The sequence below is a fragment of the Equus asinus genome, chromosome 20 (genome assembly GCF_041296235.1).
Source record: "Equus asinus isolate D_3611 breed Donkey chromosome 20, EquAss-T2T_v2, whole genome shotgun sequence".
Lineage (NCBI taxonomy): Eukaryota > Metazoa > Chordata > Mammalia > Perissodactyla > Equidae > Equus > Equus asinus.
In genome coordinates, this window is record NC_091809.1 from 40,617,334 (window position 1) to 40,644,997 (window position 27,664).

The window sequence follows — 27,664 nt, forward strand, 5'->3', positions numbered from 1 at the left end:
ATGAGAATTCAATGGACAAAGAAAACCATGCTGTTTTAAAACTGTAGTTGATTCTGCATTTCAAAGAAGACAAAACTAAGACTGTTTTTTGTCGTCGTCGTCGTCGTCGTCGTTTCGTCCTTTGCTTTAAAAGTCCCAAAGCACTAGCTTAATTTGGAAGCTGAAGGGTGAGAAAAGGGAAGTGAACAATAAATATAACAAATGTTTTGCATAATAAATGCAAAGGGCCATCTTTTTGTGGGCAGAGTGTAGTTCTACAAGTTTCATGGTCTTGAGAAAGCTGTCTGTTCTATCATTAAATCGACAGGGCCTGTCTAAATGGCTGACTTGGATACAAGCCTATTTCACAAAATGTCTAAGCCCTCATTTCTAAAAGTTTAATGTGCATAGGAACTACCTGGAGACTTGTTTAAAATGCAGACTTCGATACAGTAGTTCTTGAGGTTGCCTAAAACTCTGCATTTCTAACAAGCTTCTAAGTGATGCCACAGCCCTATTCCACAGGTCACATTCTGCCATAAGCAAACTTGGAAGAAAGTCCTGGGAGATCAGTCTCCACTATGCAAGTAAGGCAAATATTCCTAATGCCAGTCAACTCAACAGGTTAACGGAACTCAGGTCCAGGCCACCAGCTACCTTACTGAACAGATATTGAGGTCCTGTTCAGAATTCTTGGGTATTCAAGATGAAAATGATCATAGAGTTCTAGTTTAATCCCTTAGTTTTACAGATGGGGATACTTAGCTCCTGAGGGGTTATATCATTTGCCATCATTGCATAACTATTTAAGTGTATGATCAGGACTCTAATCGTAGTTTTCTGTTCAGTGCCCTTTACTTGCCTTATACACTACAGGAAATCAGCCTACAACAGAGGATATGGCGATAGGACACAGTGTGAACTGTACAGGCATCAGAAAAGCTGGGAGGAAAAACAAGAGAGAATAAAACCAAGACAGGTTCAATGACCTAAATCTATGAAAGATCAGACACAACAAAGTGCAGTGTAGAGACAGTCATTTTAATACTGATACAATAGTACTTTAGAGGACAACATATAGCACGGGGTCATTTCCATCAGGACAGAGTATGTGGGACATATGGGTCAGAAGCAATCGGGAGGAGTACCTTTCTTCTTTATTGGGTGAGTGATCTAGGTTGATGTCTCAGGTAAAACTGCCTTTACACTCACTATTTCCTTTTTTATACTACATCAGAGCCTGACTTAGAAGCCCCATGGGTTCAGGCTAGGACTAAAGATTCCATTATCACCTTCTCACTAAGACGTTTAATGATTAAGAAACATCTGTCTCCAACAGGTACAACTCAACCCAAGTCCCTTAGGCAGTGGGAGGAAAGGTATGCAATATAGGATAGCAAAGCCTAAGCAGAATCCACCAAAAAAGTTGCCAACAGTGCCAACTCTCACAGCTGACCCCTTGAGTCTCTTTCTTTGTGATCTTGAGGCCATATTGACCCTGATGCTGGCTTTCAACTTCCCCTCCAGCTCTTCATCCTATCTAAGAATAGAAAACTGTATAGTTCACCAGTCTGGTCCTGATAAGTACATAAGATCAAGAGTGAATAGCCACATATTATGCAGATAATTGTCTAATTTGGGTATTCCCTGACATCAATGCTCCAATCTTTAGTCTGCAGTCTGTGTCACCTGTTTTATATGTTGTCACTCTGGAAAACCTGGGAGGAATGTTACTGCCTATGAATGCTTTGAACTCCTCCAAGAAAGGGCATAGGTTCTGGGACCACTGACACTTGGCTGAGGGTATATGTGGAGATAGAAAGCTCATGTCCAAAGGGAAACGGGAATGACAGGCAAGGTGGGGTGGGCACCCTTTATTTTTATGACAAGAAACTGACACAATAGGTGTAAAATACAAAAATACATCACAGCATAAGAGATGGTAAAGGAAAGGACAATAGCATAGGCGAGGCACTTGTTTTCCTCAGAAGGCAAACATGGTGGGATCCACGGATGATTTCAGGAAAGCAACAGCAGCTTTCACAAGCACATGCATGATGGAGCCTGTTATGAGGAGAAAACAAGGATTAGGGTGGAGAGACAGCCATGAGAGCAAATGCTCTTCTCCCAGTCTCCCCTAAGCTTCCTGATCATATCCCCTGAATCTTGATTTTATCTTTCCTCAATGGCCCTGACTTTTCTCTTCCTTCTGTCCAGATTCTCTTTTAATCTTCTCTGGTCCCAGAAATATACAGCAGCACTGAGATTATGAACATCCAAGTCCAGTCTTACATACTCAGTACAGTACTGAAATAGTGAGTAAAATAAATGCCACTTTATGTATGTCCTTCTCACAATTTGCACTCCCCATCCACATCCCTTTGCCTCTTTACTCACTGCCCCCCATACCCCCTACCCCCCTGCCCAATATAAGATTCCACCCTTATCCTGCCAAGGAAAGAACTATCTGAGAGACCCGAAAAGGTCTGAACCAGGATGGTCAAGGGAGGAGACTATGGGGATTCTCTCTTGGTCCTCCTCTGTCAGGCCTGGAGGCTCAGTACCTGGGAAGATGGCTAGCTTCCTAAGGAGAGAAGGAAATAGGTCTTAGGATTATGCTCCTACCTGCATGGAAGCGAATCCAGGCCACAGCTTTCCTTTCCAGAAGCTCCCACTCATACTGCAAATCCTTATTATAGGTATGCAGCCAGAGCACTGCCAGGACTGTGGCCCAACTTGAAGAATCCACATTCTGTACAACAGATAGAGACTTCCCTGAAGCCTACAAGTTGGAGCAGGAAGCCCCTCAAGGGGATGCAAAAAGTTCTATTCCCTCCTCACTTACCATCCCCCAAATTGACACTAAATGGCATTATCTGATCTCTCTTTACCTCATCTATGATTTCCAAGGCATAATGCCAGGCTCTGAACCTCAGGACAACAATCCATTGAGTCTTAGGGTAGAAAGGTCTTGAGTTTTAAACCCAGTGTAACCACCAGTACAGTGCTGGAAACTCCTAAAACACCCCCAACGAGGAATACCCAACTGTGACGAGAGAAGCATATGCATAGTTGCTTACAGATTTTATAAAGTACCTTCAAGTTCTTTTATTTGAATCCTCACCAAAACAAACAAACACAACATGAAGGATCATAAATAATCACATTTTTGAGAAAACAGATTCACACAAAAGTGAAATGATTTGCCCAAAGTTAGCCTCTAGCAAATGACAGAGCGAGAACTAGAGGCCAAATATTCTGAGTGGAGTCATTTTGCTCAATAGAAAGTCTCAGCTAAAGAACAGAAAGTGTTCTTCCATGACTTCTCACCCACAGCTCCCAACTTTAGTTTCCTGAGTCAACAGATCAAGGGAAGTTCCTCTTTCGTATCATGACTTTTAAAATTTAGAAACAGCTATCATGTCCTCTCCGAGAAGTCTTGTTTCAGATCAAAATTCTAAGTTCTTTTAATTCTTTCTTAAGAGGAGTGCTTATGTCAAAGCAGGAAGACTCCCCACGCTTGTTCTCCTAGTCTAGAAACAAACATGACAGTGATTTTTAAGAGATATCTTCTTAAATGGTCACATCTGGAAGTATAGGTACTTACAAAATGCTATGACCACAGCCCAAAAATACATAAGACATGCAGCTTTTCTGATAATCCCGTTCCTTCCACTAATCATGTTTCAAATATGCTGATTCATATTGTTTATGGTCATCTAAAATTTCTGATTTTCATGGGCAACAGCTCTTAAATCATTTTGCTTCTGTTCTCTACTTGTATAGTTGAGAATTTAGAATAAAAAACAGTATTTTTATTACTACTAAGTTGTGTTTTTTTTCCCCATGGAAAATTGAAAGTCATTGTTCAAGGTCTTTTGGGATTCTGCTTTTCTTGTCTCATACTCTAACTTCCAGTTTTGCCACAGACAAATAGGAAAGCACTGGTCTACATCTTCATATAAATCTTCATTGAAAATATGCACCTCCAGAGAATTTGGAGCCTGGTGGGTCTAAAAAACTATTTCAGGTTTGAAAAAATTCATTATTCAGTGCTATGGGTTTTCAACTAGTTTGTACTCAGTTCATATACCCATAATTAAAAAAAAAATTCAAGGGGTCCGCCCAGTGGCATAGTGAAGTTTGTGTGCTCCGCATCAGTGGCCCATGATTCATAGGTTCAGATCTGGGTGTGGACCTAGCACATCAAGCCACACTGTGGAGCTTGTCAAGCCGCACTGGCAGCATCCCACATAAGTAGAGGAAGACTGGCACAGATGTTAGCTCAGTGACAACCTTCATCAAACAACAAGAGGAAGGTTGGCAACAGATGTTAGCTCAGGGTCAATATTCCTCACACTCACACACAAATTCAAATTCCTTACTGAAATTCAGATATACCAGGGCTCTTGATTCCCTTGATTTATTGGCCCAGTTACCATGCCAAAGGAAATGTTAGTGCAACATGTCTTGTTCCCAATGAAATTAAGAAGTTCATGATCTTTACATTTTCTTCCAATTGTTTATGTTAGCCTTTTAATTATTTGTTCTACAACAGTATTTTTCAACAGAAGTATAAAGCTAGACACACATATAATTTTAAATGTCTTAGTAACCACACGTAAAAATGTAAAAATAAAGAGATACCATTATTTTACAAATATATTTCATTTAACCTAATATATTCAAAATATCATTTTAACATATAATCAATATAAAAATAATTGTAGATGAAATATTTTACCTTCTCTTTTCATATTGTCTTTGAAATCAGTACGTATATCACAATTATAGCACACCTCAATTCAATCAAAAATTTAGTTCCTCATATGCATTAGCCACATTTCAAGAGCTCAATAACCACAAGTGCCTAGTGGATACTGTATTGTATGGTGCAGTTATAGGATATCTGAAGTTTATTTAATCACCTTCCATATTTTGAAAATTCAGAATGACACTTGTCCTTTAGGCTTTCAGCATTTGTCTGATATTTAACAATTTCTCAATTAGAAGATTTACTAAGTTACCTTGAAATTCTGGAACGTAATTTGTCCTCGTCAGCATACTTGAACACATTTGAAATAACTAGCTCATTCCTATGATTACTTCACCTATCCTTACTTAAATAAAATTTTGCTAATTTCTAGACTACTTCCTTTTATATGCAGAGGAGCAAAAATGTGGGTTCTGAAGACAGATAATCTAGAATTGAATTCAGCTCACCACTGACTGGCTGGGTAAACTCAGACACATTATTACGCTTCTCTGGGCTGCAGTTTCTTCATCTTTAAACAGTAACGTGAATAGGATTTACCTCAATTAATTGTTGCGATGAATAAATAAGATCCTGAATGTTAAGTGCTCAGCACAGTGCCTGGCACAGATTAATTTTTCAATAAACATTAGTTATTATAACTAAGATGATTGGCAGAGAGTGTAGTTAAAGTAGAAGAGGACTTTAGCTTTCATTTTGTCACCCATCCACTCTACCAGCATACCATTCGCTCCTTGTTCTTTCTGCTCTAACATATCCAGAAAAATCTTCAGCCTCTATTTATTAGAAATTAATTTAGGCTACAGTGTGCTGTATTCTCCTTCCTCGGGTGAGTCATGATTCACCTCAGTTCTCATTAATGACCCCAATCCTTCAAAAACATACATACTGCTTTTTTGTCTCTGAATCTCACCTTGAGAGGGAGTGCTGCCAGTACGTCTTCCAAACTCATACCGAGGACCACGGCCAGACCTTCATTCAGATCCCAGGAACCGTTTGCTTTTTGGAGGGAAATCAGCTGCACAAGGTGCTCATTTCCAAAGACTTTGGGGGAGAAACAGAGAGAGAGGATGGGGAGTTACGGAGTTATTGGCCCCTTAGCATATCTGAGAAAGACAGGTCTGAATTCACAGACAAGCTGTAGTGAGAGTGCAGAGCTAAGCAGATCCTACCAAGATCCCTATTTCAGTTCTTCACCTAGGAGATATGCATTTTCTCTGTGACAATGTCGGCCACCTCAGGGATGAACTGATTTAAGGGGAGCTTCATTTAAAACTTCAGCAATAAGGAAAAGATACAGGGTACTCAAGAACCCATAGGAAACTGCTGTATAAAATCTTATCCAGTCCTGTTCAAATGGTCCTTAAAACTTTAAGCATATTAAAAAATTCTAGACAAATATACCTTGATTTTTAATTATCAAAACTTTCAAAGCAGTCAGCAGTCTACCTCAAGCAATAGTCTAGTGTCTAATCCCGGTGGTGCGAAAATTGGTTAAAGACCACACAATTTTCATAGAAACTATCTCACACTGGCTATCTATTATAGAAGACGACATACTTAGACCAATGTAGAAATTAGTAGGCAAGAAAAACTGTAACTAGAAAAACAGTTCTACTCCAATGGGAAAAAAAAATCTAATGCTCTGAATTTCAACACCCTTAGTTTGAATCTCAGCTCTGGTAACACTCAAAATTTAATAATTACTTAACTAGTAGGAATCTCAGCCTTCTCTGAAAATTGGAGACAATAATGCCTAATTATTGTCATGGGAAAGAATGTGAAGTACCAAGAAGGCCTCTAATTAGCTCCCTAAAAATAGTAGTTAATTAATTCACAAAAATCAGCAGCATAACACTGCTGGGTAATTTTTCTTTCTACTTTGGTAAGAGGATTCATAAGAGAGAAATCTCAGAGTAGGGATATTCTAAGTTAATGGGATATTAGGTCAGCATAGAAAACCAACACAGACTGAGAACCTACTCTGTGGGTAACATTAAGGAGGTTCCCATGACAACTCTGTGAGGTGAGTAGTTGTGCAGCTGAGAGAATTAAGGTTCTAAGAAGAGAATTAATTTTCCTAAAATCCCACAGTAATTGAGAGTACACAGATCTGAATCCACCATAGATCTTGAAACACTCTTGCCTAGGGAGAATAAATAAGTAGAGAGAAAGCGGCAAAGAAGAAGTTTGAACAATTAAACAATTGTACACTAGAAACTCTTGCTACAAAAATTGGAGACTAGAAACAAATTTCTTTGAAGTCTGTTTTAGCAGAAACGGCACCCCTTAGTGATGAAGTGTACTTTGACTCAATCTGTCATGTACGTGAGAAGCTCAGTTGCTTGGAACACAATGCAATGACCAAGGGAAATGCTTTGGTGACAGAGAGAAAGTCATCAGAGAGCATCAGGAATACCTATCTTGAAATCCAACTTGTAAAAAGATGATCAGTGCAGCAAGGCCCAGACAGGGTGGCAGCAGAGTTCTGCAGGAGGAGGGCTCCAGCCTGCAGGCAAGGTGTATGAGCTGAGATGGCAAAAGGAGTTTGTTTAACTAGGACTCAACCCAGACTCCCTTGGGGTAGTTTCAGGATCCTATATTGTACACTAATGAAGCTATGCTGGGTCTAGAAAATATAGGGAGTGGACAAATCTCACCCTCTGCTTGACGCTTTTCAAACAGACTATCTCTTAGGTAGTAAAAGCCACAAGATAGCAGAATGCTGAAGATTAATTCTTGAGTCTCCATAGATCAGAGAAGAGAACTAAGGCTTATCTCACCTGTATTGCGAGTTTCCAAGTTGGTCCTGTTGCTGGAAGAACGAGCCGTTTCCATCTCAGGAGAGATCTCTTCGGGAGGCCTGCATTTCTTCTTTAGTTTCTGACCAAGAGCTTGGGTTTTGCCTAGTCGTATATGTGTGACAGACAAACATTGGTGAGAAGAAGTCCCTGGAAAGATGCTTACCTAGAGAGTACAGGCCCTAGTTAATCATGGACTTCTAGGGATCATGACCATTCTGCTGGTATGACATCCTCAAGTAATAAGAAGTGCTCTCCATGGGGCCGGCCTGGTGGCATAGCGCTTAAGTGCACACATTCCACTTTGGTGGCCCGGGGTTCACCGGTTCGGATCTCAGGTGGGGACATGGCACCGCTTGGCAAGCCACGCTGTGGTAGGCGTACCACATATAAAGTAGAGGAAGATGGGCACAGATGTTAGCTTAGGGCCAGTCTTCTTCAGCAAAAATAGGATTGGCGGCAGATGTTAGCTCAGGGCTAATCTCCCTCAAAAAAAAAGGAAGTGCTCCTTGTGGGCCGAGATGCAGGAGGATGGTAGGAGGACAAGGGCTTTGAATGAGCTGAAAAACACCATTACAGACATTGACACTGAGGCTCCCTCCGCTCTCTTTTGTAGGCAAAGGGCCTGATAATTTGAGATACATACCCTCCTAAACATGTCAGCCTCAGCCACCATCTTTATTGCGCATTTTTTCTTCACCTATGAGCCCACCTCCTGCACATACTCTCACCCTCTGAGGCCTTTCTACTGTGTCCTCTGTAACCCTTGATACATGCTAATGATCTTTCCTGCATCTTTAGTTTTATTACAAGAGGCTTCTTCCAACTATTTATCTTGACTTAAAACTAATTTTTCCTTCCAAAAAAAAAACTGTTCTCCCTCTGTCCCCCTCAAATGGTGGTTGCTCAAGGTATCATATCCTAAGAATCCAGGTTTGGGAGGTAGGGTTGGCAACCTCTTCAGTTCCAATTGCCACATCAAGACCCTCCACCCTCACTGGATTACCTTCTTCATATCCTCACTTCTGTTAACCTCCAACCTCTTTGTCACATCCCATCGTTCACTGAAGCATCTGAAAGCTAGATTACAGATTTCTACTTCACTGCAAGGCTACCATCATCTTGAGAGATTTCACTACCCATGTACATAATCTATCCAACACCCTAATTCAAAGCTTCTTAACTTTCTCAAATCAAATGGCTTCAGCCTCCATCCTACTTCCGCCATTCCCACCCAAGCCAGGACCTTGTTATCTAGTAGAACTGTTCTACCTGTAAAAAACATACTGAAAAACAAAATATTGCTTTTTAAATACAATATCCAATTTTTCCAGCTCTCTGACTCAGAGATTCCTATTTTACCTGGTCTTTGACCTCATCAGGACTTCTAAGTCCTTGTTTCCTCTGCTTTTTTCCTATATGTCAATTTCTATCTTTACTCTCTTCTCTATTTAGCCTAAATCTCAGGTCCAACACTTCAGTACTCTCTTATCAATGTCTTCAATTCCATGTCCCTAATTTCCTTTTCATCACATCCATCTGGCAAAACCCCAACTTCAAAACAGAGCCAACACTCTACTCCATTCATGCTTATACCAAAGCTGCCGAGTACTGCTGAAATGAATCACATAAACCATGATTCCCTTTAGAAGTTTGGTGCCACTAAAAACATCAAGATATCACAACTAAACTGGACCCTCAAAACTCCTTGACAAATGCTGTTTCTCCCTGGGTATTTCACTCTCCAATTGTCCACAGTGGTTATTTCAAACCCTTTCCTCAAATTCTCTTCTCTACCACTTCTAGTCTCATACTCATTAGTTAAATTTACTGTCTCTTTCACTAAAAATATAGAAAAACTATCACACAGAAACTACAAATACTTGCCTCTCAGCCTATGAACTAAAATGTAATCCCTTTACGTGTCCTCCACTTCCTGGCAATAAGTGGGAGATTGTCCTAATACTTGTCCTATTAAAGGCTAATCCCTCCACTGCAGCCCTAGATCTCACCCTCTCTCACTTCCCCAAACACCCTTCTCAATCAGCTATCCTTTTTCCCAACAATATTTTCAACCTCTCTACTGGCACTTTCCTATTAGCTTTACAACACCCTCAAATCTCTCCCATTCTGAAATTTTAAAGAGATATAATGCACAAAAACCCACCTCAACTCTACAATCTCCTCTATAGATATTCCTACTCCTTCCCCTTTTCAGCTTAATGTTTATAAAATCTATCTTTACAAGCTACCCCTCATTTTCTACCTCTCATTTGCTCTTTAACACTCTCTGATGGGAATTCTTTCCTGATCTCAGCCAATGAAACTGCTCTTGATCAGATTAGCAAGACTTCTTTGATATTAACCCAACAGTCCTTTTTCAATTTTTACTTTGACTTCTCTGCAGTATCTGATTCTTTGATAACTTCATTTATCATAGTTTCTTTTTGTTTTGAATATGTACTCACTTCTTTTCTTCCTATTTCCTTCCTCTTTATTCTGGTTTGGGGAAATCCTCTGTTACCCATCCCTTAGATACTGGGTATTCTTTAGTGTTTCAATCTCATCCTCCTTTTCATCTCACTTACACCTGTCCTCTGAATAATCTCATCCATTCTCATGCCTTCAGTTATTACTGAGATGCTAAGTATTGCCAAATGTCTATCTTCTGACCACCAAACCCATCTATTCACTTTCTACTGGACATCTTCCTGTGGATATTCCACAGGCATCTCAAGTTCAAGGTGCTCTAAAAATAATTAAACTATTTAACTCCCAAATTTGAGTTCTTTTGTTACTCATTTAAATAAATGGTATCCTCATCCACCCAGTTGTACAACTAGAAATCTGGGCTACCTTGAAACCTGCCTCTAGAACTAACATCATCCATTCCCCTCCAGCTGTGGAGTCCTGCCCAGGGAATTTCTCCACCTGATCCTAATCCTCAAGCCCCTAACATCTATAATCAAGCCTGCTTGTCTCATGCCTGAGACAATCCCAATAATCAGCACCCATTCCCTAACACTAGTAGCTTGTTTATCAGCCATATGTGTAATCATTAACCATCTAATTATCAATAGGATAAATCACCTTCAGATTCAGACAGTGGGACTACTCAATTGTGTGTTTTCTATGTTTTAATTTTCCTTGTTTGTTTTCCCTTGGATTATTTTAAATCTCCTTGCCAATGAGATATATTCTAGTTCCCTAAAACAGAAAAGTTTATCACCAGCCAGAAATCCTAGATGTGGAGAGACAGGAAAAAAATGCAACTTAAGGACATTTCACAAACTTTCCTTTAAATGATATGTTCAGATATCCAAGACTCCTTATTTTATGTGAGTTTTAATGGGGGAAAACTCACCACTTCGATTATATGATGACATCACAACAGGAGTACTCATTAGAATTGGCCTTGGAATGGCCCTACGAACCAGGGGCCTCTGCACAGGCTTGTTGAGATCCTTGTTGATGGCAATGAAAGCTGTGTGGGAGCTTATGACTCCACACTCAAGGCTGACTTTCAACACATCTTTTTTATCATTTGCTGGAGTCTCCCTGAAACCCATGTCCTTGGTCTGAAGAAAGGACTTGGCAGCGAGGCGGTGAATGGTGAGGCTAAAAGAAAAAAACTATTGTGACTTAGGGAGAAGCATATATGTGCCAGTTACTAAGGGCCCTCAAAAGTTAGGGATGACAGAGGGAAGAAAAAGGCAGATAGGGGACAGATAAGACTTGAGTGGGTTATAAAGGAGAAGTGACTATAAGGAAATAATTAAGCTGAAAATTAAAAGAAGGAAACCAATCCCTAAGAATGGCAGAGACAGAAAGAGAAAGGAAAAAAGGAAGGAAGGGGGAGGGAGGAATGGAGGGAAGGAAAGAAAGAAAAGAAAGAAAGCAAAGACAAGACAGAAAGGAAAGTGACAAAGAAAGAAAGGAAAAGAAGGAAGCAAAGAGAAAGAAAGAAAGAAAGAAAGAGAAAATAGCAAAGGAAAAATGAATTCTCACTTGGCATCGAGCTTGGGTTGTAAAGAAAACGTCACCTTATTCTCAAAACTCTTGCCCTGGAGTGTGTACTTAAGGCAAACTTCTCCTGTGGCCTCTGCTGGCTACAAATGAGAGAAGAGTACAAATAACGGAAGGGAGAGTTCACCAAGAGAAAGGTCAGAACTGGGGCAGCTCCCCAACCTAACATGTTAACATTCCTGACTAGGAACCAGGTAGCTCAGGAAATCAGAGACCTGAAATGATGGAGAAGGGGGCAGGCTCACTGCACCTGGAAGTGTAATCCCTTGATGAGATCCCACCAGCTTTAATGACATTGTCCAGAGCAGAGTTCAGGGCAGTAGCTATTCTGACTAGAGGAATAAGCGAGAATGAGAACTCACCGGCATCATCCCAGTCAACTGGGCATAGACAATTAACCTCTGACCCCTAAAGATGACAGTCTGCTCTGGGGAAAGCATTTTAGCAGAAAGACCTTGAGGCAAATCCCAGCTCAGAGACACGTCCTCTACCACAGGCTGTAGAGAACGTTTCAGGGCTCTAAGAACCTGGTAGAGGAAAGAAAAAATAAGCACAAAGAACAATAATGGCAACAATGACAACTACTAACTGAATATTTATCACACACTGGGTACTATGAGACATGATACATGCTATGTCTATTCCTTAACACTATACAAGGAGATGGGTATTATTATTCTTGCTTTACATGTGAGGAAGTTAAAGCTGAGAGTTTTAACATAAATGTGAATGAAGGAAATGTGTAGGAAAGGAGACGCTGGAGAAGTAGAGATAAGAGATGGCACCAACTGGGAAATAGGAACTTAGAAATATAACAAAATGTGGAAGACACCTTCCCTCATGCATACTAACCAAATGGAGTATCAATTTACTGCTTCTTCCAATCTACCAGACATATTACAATTGTTCTTTCTCATTTCTCTTTGTATCATTTGCATGGAGGATAGGATATGGTATCTAAGGAGGTCCTAAAGCACAAACCTACAATCTCAATCGTGACAGTCAAAATTAGTAGTTTCTCTGTTTCTGGCCTTAAATATAAAGCCCTACCTCTTCCAGCATCTTGTCCCTGGGCTTCCAACTACTAGGACCAGATGTCATTTCTCCAGAAACTACAGCAGGCCCCTTTTCCATAAGACCAAAAGTAGCCACATTAAGAATACAGCCCAAGGCCTTGGGGATATGAAAATGAATCCCGGAGGCAAGTTATTGCCTCTACTCTTGCAGCAATGCCCACCCTGTTCCACACTCGCTCTAGATTGCCACATCTGGATACAAGGCCTGCCCCTAACCTTGGACTGCATCCTTTCCTTGCCTGTGATAAATTCTGAAGTGCCCCCTGCCACCCGAGCAATGCCTTTTATTAGGCTGGTGGAGGCTCCTTCTCCAATACCAAACGAGAAACATCTGTAATTATAAAAAGACAAGAGATTAGAGAAAGGCACTAAAGAGTGAAATTACAAAATTAATACATAATGGTCAAAAAATACATAAAGAGATAGTCTATTTCCTTGGCCAAATGCGTAATAGCTACCATTTATTGAGCATATTCCATATTTCAGGAGGTCAAAAGCCTTAAATTAATATCGCAATTTAATCATCACAAGACTCCTAAGAGGCAGGCTTATGTTTCACTTTGCAGATAAAGAACCGAGGCCCAAAGAATTTAAGAAATTTGGCCAAGATGACACACCTACTAAATGGTAGAGATGGCATATGAGCACTGGTTGGTCTGAATACAAGATCCCTCTGGCAAACCATTATATATTATACTGATTCTAGAAGCAGAAAAAACAAAATAATAAGACCACATCTTCATCAATTGTTTTCAAATCAACCAAAGAATGGGTTAATCAGAAGGTAGGGGAGTTAGGAAAAAACTGACACTATCATCAGTGCTAGACTAATATTATACTGGAACCACATCTGCCCCAGCAAGGCCAGTCTCAGTGTGGGAAAGAGTGCCTCCTGCTCTTCTAACTGCTCTCTCCCTGCACTAGTCCCTGTGCATCAAATGGCTGATTAATCACAGTATGACTTCCCAAATAAAACTGTCTATAAACAGAAAATGGATCGGTGATACAAATACAACCATTTTTAGAAAGTGTGACATGGATAGTTCTCATTGTAAATTAATACATTGGAATTTTGGCTTATGCATCAGTCTCTTTTGCGTTGGGTTAGTGTGAGTCATCATCTCCAAGTCTAGTGACACCAGCAGAAGGATTAATGTTATGAACTTGTAGTGCTAAGAAGAAGACTTCTAATTATGGTGACCTAACTGTGAAAATGCTCCCTAGAGACACAGCCTCCCAGCATCTTGACATTATCACCTTTAAATTTCCAACATGATGTGTGAACTGTGGCTTGTGTTCTTTATGGGTTACAAAGGGCTTTTATATATATGTTTAAGTGTTTCTATACGTAAAACTAAAGCTAAACAACATATATTGATGGATAACTATATGCCTAGAACTTATTTAAGTGATTCATGTGGATGATAATTATAATAATGGCAAAAATTCATGTAGCATTTATTTTGTGTCAAGCATGGTTCCTAATGCTTCATTTAGTTATACTCTTTTAACCATCACAATAAACATATAAGGTAAGTACTATTATTATCTGCATTTTCAAGTGAGGAAACTGAGACTTAGAGAATTTACTTGATTTGTCCAAACAGCTGGCAAGCAAAAGAACTGGAAGTTAAATGTATGACTTCTGACTTAAAGTATAACATCCTAGGAGAGTTCTGCTCAGAGCAATGCCAAAAGAAACTGTTTTAAAGCCAGTAGAGAACTAGAAAATCTGCATACAATATCTTAAATCATCTCTTTGAAAACACCAAAAGGCTACTGGGGCAATAAGAATCTATGGCCTAGACTTGGGAGAGGAGGGAAGCGGAGAGAGATGAGCTTGGATCTGGTATCCCTCCACCCCTTGAAGCAAGTGTCAAGTACAAACGGATGGCTGAGGGGTTGAAAAGCTAAGCAGTTTCAGATATGGGCCTTCCAAAGACAAGATGTCCTGTAGACACCTCAGGTTTTCACACAACCCTGGAACCTACACGCTAGAGGTAGAGGCGAATAGAAGTAAACTAGCCATCAAATAACTGAAACTCATTAGACTCTAATCAGACTAATTATCTGCTTCTAGACTAGCAACCTGTCACAAGAAAAGAGGAGGTCTTCTAACAGGGAAGATAACGTCATCTAGAAGCTCAAAGATATTCCTACAATATTTCACATGAAATATCTGACAACTAACAAAGAAACAGAAAATCGCCAAATATTGGGGAATTATACCCTATACTTCTGAATAAGACAGGCTTTAGAAATAAATCATAATGATAATGAGAAAATATTCTCAAGTGGACGCCAGTGGAAAATGACATATCCAAATTCAGGATTCAGCTACAGATAGGCTTAAATTTATAGTTCAAAATACATATATTAGAAAAGAGAAAGAAGTCTAAAAATCAACTACCTGGGCATCCATCTCCAGATGTTAGAAAAAGAATAGCCAATAAACCCAAAGAATTTTAAAGACAGAAATGAGACATGGAAGCAAACATTATTGATATAGAAAACAATCATGCAATAGAGAGGATCAACAAACCCAAAAATGCTGGTGTTTTGAAAAGATTATCAAAATTGACAAGCATTTAGGGCAAGGAACAGAGAAGGCACAAATGAGCAACACCCAGATTGAAAACGTCATACTACCACAGATTCTACAAAATTTAATAATATCACAAGACGATATCGGAGAGAATTTTATGCTAAAAAATTTGAAAATTTACATAAAACATAGAAACTCCCATAAAAAACCAAGGATATAAAAATACAAATAGTTCTATTTTAATTAAAGAGATTTAAAAGCCTTCCCACAAAAAAGTCTCCTAGCAAATTCTAGTAAACATTTAAGAAAGAAAATATTTCAGGTAATAGAAAATCAGCAAATTCTCAGTTCATTTCTGATGCCAGCATAAGAGTGATATCAAAACTTGACAAGAATATTATGAGAAAATATATCTGAATATTTCTCATGGAAATAGATTCAAAAATCCTAAACAATTAAGAGCCAATTGAATCCAAAAATATATGAAAAAATATTAATAGGTCACAACTAATTTGGGTTTATTTCAGAAATGCAAGGTTGGTCTAACATTTAACGATAGTCATATAATTCACACATTAAAAGAATAAAGGATAAAATCATACATTCATGTCAAGAGATACATAAAATGCATTTGATGAAATTCAATAACCATTCATTATCTAAAAAAAGAAGAAAGGGAAAAGAACTCTCAAAACAGAAATGAAAGGACATTTCCTTAGTTGCAAAAAAAACATATAGAAAACAATCACACTTATTGATACAATGCTAAACATGTTCTCTGAAGTCCAAAATAAGATAAGGATGCCAGCTATGACCACTTCGACTCAGGTTTGTACTAGAGGTCCTTTTCAGGGCAGTACAGAAAGGAAGAAAAATGAAGACATAAGGATCAGAAAGGAAAAAAATAAAACTAACATTATTTTCAAACATGACTATCCATAGAACATCTAAAAGAACCTACAAATATACTACTAGAATTAATATCTAAATTTGGCATGGCTATTGAATACAAAGTCAATGTAAATTTAAAAGCTATTGTAAATTGTTATCAATTTATATTTAGAAATAAACATCCAGTAAATAAAATGTCTAAAAAATACTATTTAAAATAGCATCAAACACCTAGGAAAAAAATCTAATGAAAAATACATCAAGACCTCTACACAGAGCATTATAAAACATTATAGAAAGATATTGTGTGTATTGTAAGATTAAGAAAACGAGTAAGTTTACTCATTTTGTGGGACACCAGGTTCCTCACCATGGAGGAAGAAGATACAAATATGCAATAGGAGAAAAATAGAAAAAATGTTATATTGTTACCTTGGAAGTAGGGGTTTCAGTAAAAATTTGTGTTTTTTAGACATATTTGTTAGTTCCGTCTGCTGAAAATGGCTAGACTCAATAACAGCCCGGTAGCAAACAGTTACACCTAACACTTAAATACTGACTTCTAAGCAATTTTTTCACTAAAAGGAACAAGGCACAGGGATGGGAAAGTACAGGTGAATCAGAAACATATTTTTCTAAGAAAGACAGGAAATATTCATAAACCAAAGAAACATGAAAAAGACATAGGAGCAAGTTAGAAGGGGCTCCCACTGGCCAAATCTGGAAATTTTGAGATTCTGAATAATAAGAATAACGTATCTTAAAAAAATTGAAAAATAATGAAAGAATCCAAAAGTACATATTTATACAGCAAAAGGAAGGAAGGGAGGGAGGATGCGAAGAAGGGAGAAAGGGAAAGCTCTTCTTTACAGTAAGATGTCAACTAATAAATATGTAAAAGATGACAGGATTTTAAAATCACTATTTTATTTGGGCAATAAGCATAAGTGAATGCTAAAACTACTGAGTAAACATTTGCTGAGAACAAGATGTTTACAATATATCAAAGTTATCTTCAGATACAACCTTTAGCTAAGTGGTCAAACTCATCGCCAGGCCCAACATTACTTTTTAGATTATTTCTTTCAAAAATATTTAATATTAATGAATTTAAACAAACATAAATGGAGATTCTACAAAAATAATTAGCAAGTACTCTTTCAATGTCAGTGGCATGAATATTAACTATGACTCCATGCTATACAGGTATGAATCTCAACATACTGCTGAGGGAAAGAAGCAAGACAGACAGAAACAGAGTTACACTGTATCACTCATTTATTTTCATTCAAAAACAAACGAAAATAATATAAGTCAGGAAAGCTACTTCCTTCAGGGAGGAAAAAGTGGGTGGTGATTAGAAATGGGGTGTGACGGAAAAGGGTATAGATGGAGAGGTAATGGTAGCATTCTAGTCCTTGACCTAGGTGGTAATTACACATGTGTGCTCACTCTGATAATCAATCCTGCTGCATACTTATGATTTGTGTACTTTTCTGTATGTTTTACTTTAATAAAAATGTTTATAGTAAAAAAAATGTCTTACTATTCAATTCCTGTTTTCACTATGATTTAGAGAGAATGAGACAATGATTTTGTTGTGTTGACGTTCTGTAGAAAATTACTTTTATCTTTTAGTAGAGATGTAAAAAATGATATAGAAAGAAAACTGTCAGCTGGTAAAAGTAAAATTCTTAAATCATTCTGTCCTCTAAAATGAATGTCAACACTAGTATCATGTGGCACTAGAATACACATGGCACTACTTGGTCTAGCACCCAGAAATGACATTCTCTTCATACCTGTGCCTCAGACTGTTGCTCCTAACTTCTTTAATTACACTAAATGAGTCAATAACTTCTCCATCTGTAAAGACAAAAAGCTGCAGAAAGAAAGAAGATATTCTTCAAGTCTCTGTGAAGTTCATTTTTAAGATGCCAGAATTTGCCCTTGAAAAACCCAACTATTTCTTTCCAGAGACACTGACGCCACTTCAGACAGGTGGGAGATCCCTAACATTCTCACATGGTCTGTTCAGGACCCTCCGAATATTCAGCACCTCACACTACTAGCTTCATCTGAGGCTTTTGAAGCACTCTAGAAAAAGAACTTCCATTGTTTACAGCATGGATCTAAGGAAGAAGAATTCTATGAAAGGCCTCTTATCTTTTTATCTTTACTACATGTTAGAAGACCCTGAATTACATACCATATTTCAACAATCCTACAATGAAGCTCAGGGCTATGGATTCTTGAGTAGGGATTTCATTCTCTCACTCCCTTTCTATTAGCTCTGCTGCAATTCTTACCTGTAGAGGGTGGCCTGGGATGGAAGATGCCCCATAAATGGTCTTGAGTGGTCTCAAGATTTCTGTGCCCCCTAGGTCAGCCTGCATAAGGTTAACTCTCCTCAGTGCCTCCTCCATTGTATGCTGATTGTACTTCACACTGTTCCTGAGAAAAACAAACACACCCAGTGACATGAAAGCTACTGGACATTGGCCAGTATGGAGTCCCTGAATTGTGATACACTCATCGTAAACAACCTTATGTGAAACCTCCAATGCCAAAGTCAATTCCGCAGTAATTCCTTTAACAAGCTAGTCCTTTCTTTATCTTTTGGATTCTCTATGGCCTTTCTAGCAACTTACGGAAAGAATGCCTCATAGGAAGATCCAAATCCATAGATGTTGAAATAACAGCCTATCGGCAAACTCTTCAGCAATAAAATCAGTGTTTCCTGAAAGAAGAGAGTATGAGGAAAGAGAGTGAGAGAGGATCCTCTCAGACACAGACCCTGCCAATCTCATTCTTGAAGGTCTGGGCCTTCACCTCCTTCATGCCTACAGCCCTCATGGCCCAAGGCTAGCCTCAGGTGGACATGTTAGCTGTAGCTCAGGTGGGGAACAGACCTGCAGCTCCAGATGGACCCTAATTTAACCCCTGAGATTTATCCCCACCTGAGCATGTGACCAGAAAAAGAAAAAAAACTAGTCTTACCTTGGCTGCCTCTATGCGCAGCTGAGATTTATCCTGTTTACTCATGGGCCCCTGCATACTTCCTGAGCAGTCCATGAGGAAGACAAATTCTCCACAGGTGATTGGTGGCTGAGCTTCTGGGATATTTGGGTAAAAACTCACCATCGCCGATGGATCTCCCATCAAACAATCTACCCAGAAAGGATAAGGGCACCGTAAGACAAAAAGGAACTCGAGAATCCTAAAGACCCAAAGAATCAATTGCAGTGAGTTACATAGGGAGCTGAGAAAACCCAAATCTAAAACACTGTTTGATCTTTATACTCTATCTGCTGGCAAAGGGTTTGAGATGACTTATAAACATATAAAAGATATAGAAGAGGAACACACACAAAAGAAAGAGGGTAGAAGTTACCAGGTGCAACCAATAATTAAAATACCATAATTGAATGCTAGTTTCCTAGCTGCTAGGCAAATGAGAGAAATACATTAAGGCAAAATGTTCCAGCACTTGCCAGAAGAATCTAGCTATTTTATTTGCATAGACACCTCTTCAAAACAAATCAATGGGGAATTTATCACACAGGTTCTTAAGTCTTTAATTACAGCTTTGAAAAAAATTATGCTGATGTGGACAAATCTTATGTTGACAACTTAAAAGAGCTGAGAGTGTAATAAGTGTCATACACCAAGGAAAGTTCATCTGCTTTGGGTATGAAGCGCTTACCGATACTCTCCAGAACAAAGAAAGAGATGCACTGGGACGTGTGTTGGACTCTAATAGCATCATCCAAATGCTGGTATAGAGCAGACCCACAGGATCCTGGCCCATGTCACCAAGTTGTCAAAGCCATAGCCATGATTTAATTTTGAGGAGTAAGTGAAAACTGATGCAGGAATTGAAATGTTAGTATTGAGATAGAGATGAAATGAGAATGCTTGGGTTATATCAACCCCGGTTTTACAATTCAGAGAATATAAGAGGACATAGAATTAAACTCCAATATCTAATTTTTATGAAGTGATTCCAGGATTATAGGTTTAAGTTCTCAGTAGCCCTGGGATTCAGAATGATTCCAGGACCTGGTTCAGTTTAATCTTTTAGCCATGGGGTACCCCAATAACCAAACCGGCTTCCAAATAAAATGGGTGTGGCTCAGCAAATATTTGATAGAACATTGGTCCCAAAATAACTTTTACACAATCCAGATCTCTGGACATAAGGTGGAAGAAGTAACTTTTTTTTAATGGACAAGGTGGACTCCTTTCCACTCCAAGAGACAGCTGGTCATGGCACTGTACTGAGAAGTCACAAAGGTTGCCATGAGAATGAAATGAAATGAGTTAATATATCTAAACTGTCTGGAAAAATGTCAGGTACATAGTAAGCACTATGTATCTATTATCTACATAATTCTTATGCCTTGGCTGAAATTATTTTCAGCTTCATGAGTCTCAGCTTCCTCATTTTTAAATGAAGCATTTGAAATCCTAGCAAGCTCTTCTGCTTGTCAGCCTCAGTTGCCTCAACTCAAGAATCAAAGTAGTAATACTTCAAGATTATTTTAAGGGTTAAGTGATATAATACACCTAAGGAACTCAGTCTAGGGCTCCACTCAGATTAGACTCTTAATTTTATAAAATTATCTATAAATTTTGTTTTTATGCAATTATTTTTATTAATTTATAAATGCGATTTTTAAAAACCATCATGTTCTTAATATGGTCAGTGCATTCTAAGTTTTTAAAAAACATATTTTGTATTTTCATCATGTAGTGGTATGCTTCATTTAGCAGAAATCCAAATGGTTTTAGTGAGCCAAGCTGCCTCTTGTCATTGGTTTCTTTGTATGGATGGGAATATCACATACAATCACATACGTCACATACGATCTAGGAAGCAAGATTTGAGCTGCCCTTCTGGAAGGAATTCACAAGATTCATAAATATTGCCCCTGATGTCCCCCTGTGGCCTGCAGAGCCGGTTACAAGGAACAGATGAGGAAATATGCATAGAGGCCAAGGAAACTTCTTGAAAGGAAAGGGAAAGAGATTTCAATCCTTACCCTTTAAGATTCAACATCATAGATCTTTCTCTGGTGGATTAAAATGATCCTGACTGAAGACCAGGTCACTGTTGTAGGACTATCTCATGGAGGAACTCACCAGAAGCAAAGGACAAAACCAGGTAACTAAGGTACAAAGACAAAGAATGGGGCTTCACGGAAGAGGTGCTGGAGCCAACCTGGTTGAGGACGGGGAGCCTCTAACGCTCTATCAGGGACAGCTTGCCCTGAGGAAAAATGGTAGAACAAGTGAGGGCAAACTAAGGAGTTCCAATTTGAGAGCTCGAGTATGAAGCTATCTTGGCCAAGCATTAACAATGAGAGAGAAGGATGGCCTGTTGAAGACCAATACAGGGAACTGTCTTCACAGCGGCTGTCGTCATAGAAGAACCTAACCCAAGCCATAGCATTTTGACTATGACTGTCCTCAAGGATGCTTCCATCTCAATAATGTAGCAAATGCTTCAGAAGTGGTGGTATCTCTCCAGTGATACTTCATGGTCCCTGCAATCCAGGGGCATGGCAACCCAGTAAGGCCCCAAGACAGCAACGGAATGTCATGGGTTACACCAGTTACAATTACAAAGAAAAGTACAGATATATTAAGGAAAACTTAGAAAATGAGAGAAATTAAAGAAAAAAGCTAAATTTATTAAGAAACTAAAATTAATCTTAGAAATTAAGAAACTAGGGCCAGATGGAAAAACTCTGGAGATGGATGGTGGTGATGGTTAAACAACAAGGTGAATATGCTTAAGGCAACAGAATTGTACACTTGAAACAAGTTATTTACATTAGGTAAATTTTACCACGGTAAAAAAAAAAGACAAAAAAAGAACTCCAGATGAGATTACATGTAGGTGTCATGATCAAACGATAAAAGTTATTTATTAGATAAAAAAAAGTTATGAAAGTAAACTTAGTCTTAATCACAATTACTACTGGAATACTTCCTGTGATTTGACATGTTTTTCCCAGTGCATAGGTGTGGCAACCTACCTGTATAACTTACTTTACTTTTAACTTACTACTTAAGATTCTTTGGAAACCTTTTTTCCATATCATTTCAATCTGTCAATGTACATTATTTTAGCAGCTACATAATAACTCTTCAAGTATACCTAGCATAGGGAATTTACCTACTGTAAGACATTTTATTTTTTACTAATCTTTGATATTATTAAAATGGCAGAGGACATTTTGGCGCATACCTTTTTTTTTTTTTAAAGATTGGCACCTGAGCTAACAACTGTTGCCAATCTTTTTTTATTTTTTTTTCTGCTTTTTCTCCCCAAATACCCCCAATATCTGGTTGTATATTTTAGTTGTGGGTCCTTCTAGTTGTGGTACATGTGGGACGCTGCCTCAATGTGGCCTGACAAGGAGTGCCATGTCCGCAGCCAGGATCCAAACCAGCAAAACCTTGGGCCGCTGAAGCGGAGCACGTGAACTTTACCACTCGGCCACGGGGTGGCCCCTCGGTGCACATTTTTTACTTATACTTAGATTTATTTCCTTAGATAAGATTCTCAAAACTGGAATTACCAAAATAAACATTTATTTTGACTGACATCTATGGCCAAATTTCTTCTCAAAAGTTTGATAAAAAGTTATTTTGCTTCAAGCAATCTATAAGAGCACCAGATTCACCACACCTTTTGAAACATGAGGCATTATCACACTTGAAAATCTCTGACAATTTGAAAAGTGAAAATGTCACCTCATTATTTTTATTTTATTTTACTTTGATTTGCACACGTAGAGACCGATCATTGTCACATTTGTTTGTAAACTAGCTGTGTTTCCTCTTAAGAATTATGTCTTCTTGCCCTATGTCAAATTAACTGATGCACTTAAGTTTGCCTACAAGACATATGCACACAATATTCTTTGAAAACAACTATTTTGCATGCCATAGTGTAAGCCATTTCAATGTTTTGCCCACTACTAGATAGAAGGAAAGAAAAGAGAGGGAATTTTCAGGGTAATTCCAAGACAGGAGTTACCCCTTAGGAGGTAACTAAAAGAGAGAAAGAAAATACCTGAATCTGTTTTGGGTTTCCCCATCTCCACAGCTACACTTGGGGTATGTACCTCACTGTAGTAAACCAGGAGTTCCACATCTCGATCAAACTTGTGTCCATCAGCCAAGGAAACCTGAGCAGGGAACAGGCAAAGGAGCCATGTTAGAATTATCACTGCTTGCTGCCTGGGGCTGAGGTCAGAGCTGAGGGCTACAGGCTTCTTCCAGAAGTGAGCATGGTCAGGAGCAGGAGCAAGAATGGAGAGAAGGCACTGGAGATTAAACAGGGATAAAGAAGGAGCACACTGTGATTCCCTCTGGGTTGATATGGAAAAGTATGGAATGTTTAGGAAAGACGGAGTGAGGAACAAGGTCAGGACCCAAAGAATAAGGGCACTGGCAACAACAGTGTTCTCTTATAAATTACCTGAGCAGAAGTCTTATCATCTCCATGGTACTCAATAGGACTCAAAGGGCAGTTGGATTGGATCCTCTCAATGCCATGCTGGGAACTGATGGTGGCAACCACACTGAGTGTGTAGGGCAGGTCTTCCAAAGGGACTACAGGAGTCTTCATATTAAGGCAACTGTCTTCAGACCATCCTACAAAAAGTTACCTTAGTTCTGTTTTCCCTTCCCACACTTTTTAGCACCCCTACAAACTTGAGGAGGTTTCCCCAATTATCTTACCAACCACTAGTATTCAAAGGGAGAGGATACTCACCAGAGAGACAGTATCGAGGATTCAGGATAGCTGGGAGCACGTAGCGCAGGGCTCCATCTGCTTCCAGGGGCAGCTCCTGTACATACTTCAGGGTGAGTGCCACCTTGCATCCAGGGTGGAGGTTCCCCACATTGCAACAGAAGACATCCCTGGAGCACCTGTCCTCCTCCAATAGGAAGGCTTGGTGGCCCTGGCTGATGGCATTCTCATAGTTGGTGTGGGCCTAAGGAGAACGGAAAGAAAGGTGGTCTCAAAGGTGACATGGCTGATGAAGAAACAAGTGGTACAGAAAACAATGATTGGGGGGGAGGGACTGTGATTGGTCTCACCAAATTCACAGCTATACTTTGAGCTTCTCTGATTGATTTTTCCCTCCAAATGATTTTAGGAAAATAGCGGTCATAGGGGAGTGGAGGAAGAGCATCCAACATCAGCAGTTTTGTGAAGCTGCATTTGCTAGAGGTCCTAAAGAGCATGCACTAAAGAAATAAGAAGGGAGAAGATAATGTACTCATTCCTATTACCTTCATCTTGTCCTGTAATTCTGCCATAATTTTCTTCCCATCCACCATGGCCTCGAAGCTGTAGACAGCTGAGTCTTCATCCATGGGGAAGACAAAGAAGGCCTCCAAAGGAACTTTCTCCTCATTCTCATAGTTTAAGGTAGCAGACACACCAGCCACAAACTCACAAATGGACAAGGTCACAGAGATGCTCTTGAGTGGCACTGGAAATAGACCAGAGTTCAAGAGTTCAACAAACATTAACAGAATGCCTCCTGCAGGCATGGCATTACATTAGGTGCCAAAGATTCGATGGCAAGTAACAGTCACCAATGAGGCTTACCTGGCTCTTCTCGCCGGGTTAGGAGGCCACAGGGGTGCACCATGGTGACACAGGGTTACTGTGGAAAAGACATGTCATGAACAGATGACATGTTAGGGATTATCTATTCAAATACTAATATCTTATGTACTTTTGTCTTGCATAAGAATATATCAGAGGGTTAACAATGGACATAGGAAGGAGGAAGAAGCTGAAAAGAAGGAGACAAAGATGCCAATAGTAAGATCACTTCCAAATGCCAGATCCAGGTGGGAAAGCTGTAAGATTCACTAAGTATCAAATAAACAGGAAATCTGTGACACCTCGTGAGATTGGTTCAAACACCAGTTCTTTTTCAAAAGTGTATTTAATATACCGCTCTTTAGGTACATTGAATAAGTCTAATTAACTTAACACCTCTGAACCTCAATATTCTCTTTTTAAAATGAAAACCATAATACCTATATGTCGTATATGCACGTATGAATGAATATATGTAAAGTCTCTAGCAGAGAGCCTGCCTATAGGAAGCATTTAATCAATGATGATTGACATAAGTGTTGTTCCTGTTATTGCTGTTACTATTGTTAAATAGAGCCTGACTGTTACTTTGGATCATGGTATTCAGAGACCTGCATGTAAGAAGCTGCCTGATCCAAAGGGGATCCCTGCAACTTAGATCACTTACCTTGTCACTTTTCATTTGAGGCGCATAATTGAAACCACTGTTTGTTGCTTCCATCCAAGATACTCTAATATATGTACAAACACCATACATGCAACATGTCCTTTATTTTAAATCAGGTCATACTAAACATATCTTCCAAATTTTATTATAAACTTAGACAACCATTTCATGTGATATGGGAACAAAGAGACAAAATTATCTACCTAGATTATGATTTAAATTATGATTCTTTAATCCAGAGAATCAATAGATGGGTCATGTCTTACTCATTGGCCTTACTACCACTAGAAGCTGCCCGCTGACCATTCTGAACTGAATCATTTGTGAGCTTGCCTCTCCCTGTTCTGTCAAAGGGTGACCTGAGCTGCAATCTCCAGCATCAATGAAGGGGACTTTCACTCAAAATACAGCTTTACGAATTAAAATGGAATTACCTGGTGCACAGAGAATGCTGAAAAAAAGTGAAACTAATGTCCTTATCTAGAGTCTCCGGAGCAGATGAGTCACTGGGAACCACAACCTTCACTCAGGAACCTACAGGCCAGTAAAACATGTGGGCTCTTGAGAAAGGCAAGCTTCTTTCCTAGAAGAACACTCCCCTCAAGGATACTGAAGCTTTTGGCAGGACTCTTTCTAGGCCCTCAATGCTCATCCCAATCACCATTTAAAACATCACACCCTACCCCAATCCAGAGCAATGTCTATGTTGCTCATCCATTTGATGGAAATAATGTTTCTTATACACCATGCCCTGTCCCCACAAATCAATGCCAACAAATCAGACTTTTTGTTCTGTGACTGTTTTTATTTTGAGGAATTGAATAAAAACTGAAAGTGGCAACATGGCTCACATTTGATAGAAACACTGAGGGCAGTAGTGGCTGTAGGCAGAGAAGAGGCTGCTCAGGAAAAGGGTTTCCATGAAGACAATTGACTGGGGTAAGTTGTCTGGTAGAACAGGGGGAGTGGGGGAGGGAAGAATTTCTAATAACACCAGCAGGGAGCTTAACGTAGAAGGTCACAGGACACAGGGATACAACAGCTGAAGAAATTGTCTCAGGCTACCAAATGGTGCTCTGAGGCTCAGCAGGACTCACCAGGATGGCTTTCAGGTGAGCTGACAGAAGCAGGGGGTGTCTCCTACAAAGAAACAGCCTTACTTCCTGATTCTAACCCCAGGACAAATCCCTCACTGAGGGAAATTTGCTGCTCTGCACCCTCTCCCTGACCCTTCCCAGTACAAACTAAGCTGGGTCAGAATTAGTTCTCTGTCCCTCAGGATGCATTTTGGAAATGCACCTAGCAACAAGTAGGCAAAGTTGGCCACAGCAGCTGAACAGGTCAAAGGCTTGAATCTGAGGCAGCTGGGAAAATAGAGGGTGACTCACTGAGCCAGAAGGGCTGCGTGTTACGTGGACCCTCAGACATCCAGGAGTCCAGGCCCAGCACTGTTCAGCCACACCTGGGGGAGGAAGGGGCAGGGTGGCCCAGCGCACCACACCCCTGCAGCCTGTTGCAGGGGAGAAGTGGAGAACCTGGTACCCAGCCAAGCAGGCGGTTTGTTTGTGGAATGGGGCTTGGATAGAAACCGAGAATGATTTAATCCCTACATTTTGAGTCCTAGATTTTCAGCGTCCAAGTGTTAACAGAAGGGATCAGAGTCGGTCCCTTAAATTTCCATATAGAAGAGCTGAGGGGGCTACAATAAGATCGAGGTTGGGGGAAGCGGAGTTTGAAGCTCCATTTCCACAACATAAAGTTACATAAAACTGAGAAAACATCAATTGTCCGTATGAAAGAAAGAAATGTTAAGTAAAAATAAAGGAAAGTAGGAAGAGGAACTTGGAGATTATTAGAAGATGGCTAAATCCCCCTTCCACCCCCACCTCCCCCCACAAAATTCCCTTAAACTGCCAAACTGCAGACACCCCCCCGGAGATTGCACCCCAGGACTAAATTCCCCGCCCCTTGGGCTTGCAGTTTAAACAAACCCCGAGAGATTTGGAGATGGAGAAAGCGAGTTAGAATGGGCGGGTCCAAGTCCTCAGAGGTCAGGGATGGGATCCAGCCCCAGCGCGGGCAGCCCGGTCACCTACCTTCCGCTGTAGGTCGGAGGCTCGGAGTCACAGCAAAGAGAAAACAGCTGCAGTCAAAATTTCCAGGAAGGCCCTCCCCCTTCTAGGGACCGTTTATAAAGTAGCGATTACAAGACTAAGGGATCGACGGGAAATTCTTAAACAATTAGTCTAACATTCGCTCTTCTCTGG

At 39.7% G+C, this 27,664-nt stretch overlaps 1 protein-coding gene across 4 annotated transcripts; it reads right to left on the reverse strand.

Moving 5' to 3' along the window:
• Positions 1-1,004: 1,004 nt before the first annotated feature.
• On the reverse strand, positions 1,005-27,590 carry VWA5A (von Willebrand factor A domain containing 5A). 4 transcript variants are annotated; one of them, XM_070490028.1, is made up of 19 exons: positions 27,494-27,543; positions 25,832-25,931; positions 24,731-24,788; positions 24,409-24,611; positions 23,885-24,107; positions 23,588-23,763; positions 23,180-23,294; positions 19,093-19,262; positions 18,744-18,832; positions 18,402-18,546; positions 17,895-17,974; positions 12,873-12,987; positions 11,943-12,107; positions 11,563-11,663; positions 10,919-11,172; positions 7,537-7,659; positions 5,667-5,797; positions 2,605-2,731; positions 1,005-2,043 (listed from the first exon to the last, which is right to left on the reverse strand). In XM_070490028.1, exons 3-19 carry the CDS (start codon positions 24,771-24,773, stop codon positions 1,964-1,966), a joined length of 2,340 nt encoding a protein of 779 aa, XP_070346129.1. In that variant the 5' UTR covers positions 24,774-24,788; positions 25,832-25,931; positions 27,494-27,543; the 3' UTR covers positions 1,005-1,963. The 4 variants fall into 4 exon arrangements, with proteins under 4 accessions (XP_070346129.1, XP_044608284.1, XP_070346127.1 ...); XM_044752349.2 differs by lacking the exon at positions 25,832-25,931 and having other exon boundaries at positions 27,494-27,590; XM_070490026.1 differs by lacking the exon at positions 25,832-25,931 and having other exon boundaries at positions 2,605-2,761; positions 27,494-27,590.
• Positions 27,591-27,664: the final 74 nt, after the last annotated feature.